This window comes from Populus euphratica, unplaced genomic scaffold (assembly GCF_000495115.2).
Source record: "Populus euphratica unplaced genomic scaffold, PopEup_1.0 scaffold2627.1, whole genome shotgun sequence".
NCBI lineage: Eukaryota > Viridiplantae > Streptophyta > Magnoliopsida > Malpighiales > Salicaceae > Populus > Populus euphratica.
Genome location: NW_011502449.1, coordinates 14,614 through 20,446, shown reverse-complemented (window position 1 = coordinate 20,446; position 5,833 = coordinate 14,614). Strand labels below are relative to the sequence as shown.

The 5,833-nt window shown below is 25.4% G+C and overlaps 1 protein-coding gene across 2 annotated transcripts; it reads right to left on the bottom strand.

The window, feature by feature from the left end:
• Nucleotides 1–2,572: 2,572 nt before the first annotated feature.
• LOC105119189 (uncharacterized) lies at nucleotides 2,573–3,612 on the bottom strand. Of its 2 annotated transcripts, XM_011017309.1 has the most exons (3): nucleotides 3,006–3,612; nucleotides 2,900–2,966; nucleotides 2,573–2,797 (listed from the first exon to the last, which is right to left on the bottom strand). In XM_011017309.1, the coding sequence occupies exons 1-3, from the start codon at nucleotides 3,366–3,368 to the stop codon at nucleotides 2,736–2,738; spliced, it is 492 nt and encodes a 163-aa protein (XP_011015611.1). In that variant the 5' UTR covers nucleotides 3,369–3,612; the 3' UTR covers nucleotides 2,573–2,735. The 2 variants fall into 2 exon arrangements, with proteins under 2 accessions (XP_011015611.1, XP_011015610.1); XM_011017308.1 differs by having other exon boundaries at nucleotides 2,900–3,612.
• Between the last annotated feature and the right edge of the window lie 2,221 nt (nucleotides 3,613–5,833).

Here is a 5,833-nt window from a genome sequence, read left to right as displayed (position 1 = left end):
ATGAGAGGGCAGAATCCGGCTTGGACCAAAAAAAAATTAAAAAGAAATATTTTCAAAAATTTATGATATTTCTATGTATTTTTCTACTGAATTTTGATTAATATTGGTTTGTATTTTTATACCATAAAGATGCAAATCCAATATTAAAATACCCGATTTTTGTCAAAACATTGAAAAAAAATATTTTTATTTTCACGTATACGGTCAAGTCTCTAAAACAAATTCATATCATATTTTCATACAATAAAGAAAAATCTAAAAAATAGTTTACCTTGCATTTTAGATTTAATAACCAGTTTATTAAAGTCACAAGAATTAAGCTAATATTTCAAAAAAAATCCAAAAAAATGTTTTAGTATCGAGGATTATGAATTTATATGTAAAATATATTTTCGATATTAAAAAGGTGATTCTTTTATTGGCATTAGTATGATTAGGTTTTACTTGATAAAATAAGAATTTCCTTACTGAGAAGGAATTTTCTTAAATCGTAGGTAAACCAACAATTAGAAATACAATAAAACCATAACATATATCAAATAATAAAACAATACAGTATACCTTAGATAGGGTATATTTAGGGTGTTAATATATTTCTTTTAAGCAATTAGTTCTCGTACCCGATCTTTAGAACTAGTTAGAATTTTTAGTGACTAAAATATTAGGTGGTGACTTCAATTTTATAAGGATGGAATGATCACCATGACATCGCATTCACATGCATCAAAGGTTATAAAAATATTTAGTGTCTATGTCATCTTATTTATTTATTTTTCTACTTTTTTTTGTTACAAATGACACCATTTTTTTATTTTAAAAAAGAAAAGCTCAAATATGAGAACTCAAAATCTAATATACTAAAACAAATACTTGAAATAAGAGAAAAAAACATACAATGTGTGACACAAGAAACATGTTACTCTCGTATTCTTCATTCTTTTTTATAGGATATTTTGGGGTTGCACATGTCCTTAATTGCTTTAAGTTCAAGAGCTGCAAAAAAGGAGTTTCATGTCCTCATTTTTGGAATTTGTTGCGTGTGATTACCGCAATTTGTTGCGTGTGATTACCGCATTGAATATTTAGGTTTTGGAAACCATCCATTTAGCAACTTTAGCTGCATTTAGCAACTTTAGCTCCAAGAGAGGAACATCAAATTATGGTGGTCAATTTCTATTTTCCAACACTTTATTATTTGGTGTTTTTGTTTTAAAACATTTTTAGTGAATTTTTTTATTTCTTTTCTTACATGATAATTGCAAATGATTTTTGGGTTTAAAATCATTATTTATCCCTCAACTTCTAATATTTATTCAAATCAAGCTCCATGCTCCATCTTAACCTTTTATAATTTATTAAAATTTAAAAGCATGTTAAACTTTAAGTTATAGGTATTGTTTGGGAATGTGGTGCAAATCATGTTTCCAAAAAATTTAAATTTTTTATTAAAATTTAATATGTTTTATATATTTTGAATCGTTTTGATATACTGATGTTAAAAAAAAAATTTTAAAAAAAAATTATTAATATACATTTCAACACAAAAAATTATTTCAAAAACAACTACAATTACACTACCAAACAAACTCATAAACTTTCGTTAAGTTGATCATTCTAAAAAAGGAAATCAAATAGGCTCATAGACTTTTATTAAGTTGATCATTCTAGAAAAGGAGATCAAACGTTTCCTTAATATTTTAGAAAAGTACTTTTTACTTAAAAATATATAAAAATAATAATATTTTTATTTTTTAAAATTTATTTTTGATATCAACATATAAAAAAAATTTAAAAACACAAAATATTTTGAAACAAAGTAAAAAATAAAAATATTGTTTTTATTTAAAAATATTTTTAAACATAAAAATAAATAAACTCTTTCCGAATTTAGAGTTTAAATTTGCTTTTTTAGACATCCTGCCTTCGACTTAAACAGGTGGCTATCATCGAGCCTTAGTTTTTTAAGCTTCACTATTCAATGGAGATGAATTGTCACTCCCACCAACTATGCAGAAGAAAAAAAAATCATTTTTATTATTTATAAAAGAAAGTGATTTTATTTTTGAGAAATCAATTTTAATTAAAAAAATTAATGAGAATCTTTTTGATGATATGATAAATATATGATTAGTTGTATTACGTTATAGAGATAAACTAGTTACTAGTGTAGAGTCTTTCTCCATCATTTAATTTTTCTTTTCTAGAAACTCTACATTAATCCTGAGTCTATGATTTAACATGAAATTCTATTATTTAATTTTATCGAAATGTCTACGGGCAGTTATCTCTGAAAACATGTTTGTAAATGTATAGTATATAGTAAAGTATTTTTTGTCTGTAAATATATTAAAATAATATTTTTTTATAAAATTTATTTTTAATATTAATATGAAAATAATATAAAAACAAAAGAAATAATTGAAAGAATAATTTCTCATAAAAAGCAAAACCACACACCCCTTCTCTCAGTTACTTCAGTCTTTCCTCCTGCCAACGCCTTCTCTCAGTTACTTCAGTCTTTCCTCCCGCCAACAAAAAAAAAAAAAAAAAACCCGACGAACAGCCTCTGTAGTTTTGAACGTTGGAATTCTAAATATAATACATTGAATTAGCAGAAAACACGTTATACAGCGAGAAAAGCATCTAAAGAAAGAAAAATCACTAGGAAATACAAAGTGACAGGTCCCCTCTGCGTTCAAATTTACAGATCCAGAATCTTTACAAGCTTATTCCCCTTAGTCATGGATGATGGAGTGAATAAGAATGGTGGCTTCGTCAGTTGTTGGAGCAGCATCATCTGTTTATAAAAAGCACAGAATATTGAGACACATCCACAGGCTTGAAAATGTCATTTCTTAATATAAGCAGCAAAGCAACATTAATTTCTTAATATAAGCACCTGGAAGAGATGTAAGAAAGTGGGAAACAATGTGATGGATGACACCTCCACCACCCTCCTCTTCAGCCTTCACTTTTTCACTCTCTCCACCACCCTCCTCTTCAGCCTTAACTTTTTCACTCTCTTCATCAACTACTGTTACCTTCTGTTTCTTTTGTGCTTGATCTTCAGTTGTTCCTCCGCCATCTCTAGCCTGGGAAACTTCATGTTGTTCTTTGTTACTCGAGGGAGAAACCAAGTTGGATATGATATTGTCCAGTAGTCCACCTCTCTTCTCTCCATTCTCTTCTTTAACTCCTTTTTCTTCATGATCAGCTTCCCCTCTAGAGACCAGGTTTGAGAAGACATGGTTCAGTAATGACCCACTTGGCCTATCTTCTCCACTTTCTCGAAGATTAGCTTTCTTATCACCATCTTCTTCTTCTTCAAGATGCAACAAGCTTTCAGCTATTGTCACGCCATCTTCCATGATTTTCCTTGGTTTAATTGTTAACTCTACACGCTTTCAGCTCCTATATGCACAGGCTTTGGGGGGACAAATGTCCTCGTCCGAATAGCTATTCAATAAAGAAGCTATGATCCTTTTACACGTACTTCATAGCTGTTGTCTGAAGAAGAAAGTAAAGCCCAATTGATAGCCAGCATGTGGCACTTCTTTGGAACCTCACCTGTGGTTATCTTGATGATTTCTGTGCAAGGTCGGTGGCCGACGAGGAAAGTTCCCCTGTATTCGGTATACTTTTTGCCTTTTATAACATTTCGGTGTTAGAGCTCCGCTGCGGGTGCGTATTATTTTTACAGTAGAATATTTTGGTATTGCAAATGCATTCTATTCCTGATCAATAGTAAATTTAATTAAATTAATTAATTTTATTTGAATTATATATTTAAAAAATTATAAAAAATATATAAAAAAAATCAATCAATAAGAAGAGTAAAAAATAATAAATTATCGACTTGAATTGAATACTAGAATTAAAAAAAATTTATAAAAGAGTTAAAAAATTTAAAACTCATAAAAATAAAAATCAAATTAAAAACGTAAATATATGATCAAATAAACTTGAATATATTGAATTTTTCAACATGGTTTTTATATAAAAAATATAAATATAAATTAAAAAACTTATACATCGAATTAAATAAATCACTAAGCATTATGTAAATAAATGAAAAAAAAAGTAATCAACAATAAATAAAACTATAATTGGAAAAATTAAGATACTAATATAGATAAATATATTTAATATTGTAATATGAGAATGAATTTTTTATAAAAATTAATTTATAAAAAAAAATTGATACATATATAATATTTATTGAACAAAATAAAAATAAAAAATATTATGCAAAGTTGCACATATTAAAACTATTATACAAAAAATATTTAATCTATATAAAATATATAAAAAAGTTATAAATGAATCACACTAACCTCTGAAAAAACTAAACATGCTTAATATAATTAAAAAAAAATATAATCGTTATTCAAGAAAATTAAAAAATTCATTGAGAGAAAACAATATGCTATCAACTTGGATTGAAAAATAAAATTACAAAGAAAATAACTTTTATAAAAAAGTTAAAGAATCAAAAATCATAAGAATAAGAATTAAATTAAAAACGTAAATACATGATCAAATAAACTTAAGCATGTTCAACTTTTCAACATGGTTTTTATATAAAAAAATAAAAATGTAAATAAAAAAACTTATGCACTTATTCAATTAAATAAACCACTAACCATTACGTAAATAAATAAATAAATAAATAAATAAGTAATCAATGATGAATAAAAATATAATTAGAAAAATTAAGATAATAATATAGATAAAAAAATATTTAATATTGCAATGTGAGTTTGTTTAATGAATTTATTTATGAAAATTATTTTGTAATTGAGATTGATACATATATAAAATTTATTGAACAAAATAAAAATAAAAAAAATATTATGCAATGTTGCATATATTAAAAATATTATAAAAAAAATATTTAATCTATATAAAATATATAAAAAAATATAAATGAATCACACTAACCTCTTAAAAAACTAAACGTGCTTAATATAATTAAAAAAATCATAGGGAATGGGTATTAATTAAAATTTAAATATTATAAAAATTATTTGAAAAAACACATAAAAAGTCATTAATATAAAACACTTGAAAAAAATAAAAAATGAGATTAGATATTGTTGGGCCTAATGCATGTCCCAATAAAAAAAGTCTCATTTATGGGTCTGCAAGGTCAGACCCTGGTGCATGAGCTTTTAATTATTTTTTAAGTTTAATAGAGAAAAAGATATGTTATTTTTTTAGAATCTGGCCACTAATTTGTCCAGAAAAAATAGGATTATTTATGTTTTTTTACCCAAAATACTTAGGAAACATTCTAGAAAACTTGTTAAATCAATCCATAGCCTCCAAAAAAGCTAAAAACCAGTCTAAAATTCAAAATCAACTAAAAATAAAAAAAAAATTCCTAGCATAAATCTGCTTTATTATGTGTTTTCAAGGTAAAAGAATACTAATTATAACTCCTTTTATTATATGAAATTATTTAACATAAAAATCAATTGTTTTGATGGCTTAAATCTTCCTCAACACCAACTTTTTCTTTTTAAACTAGAATTTAGTAATCCTTTCACTCTCATCCATAAAAAAAAAAAAAAAAAGTTTAATACCAAAATATATTTTTAAAAAATTATAAAGACTTATTAGCAAATAGCTTAAAAAGATAAAGGGTGCAAAATAACTTTTTAAACCAATTACAGATCTGCCATCTATTTGATCTAATTTTTTCACTTTAGTTCTTTGTTTTTCAACACAACCCTCACCCAAAAAAAACATGCAATTGGATTCTAATTTAAACTTAAAATGATTCAATTATTTAAAAGTAAAGTTCAACGACCAAAGTTAATATATATATATA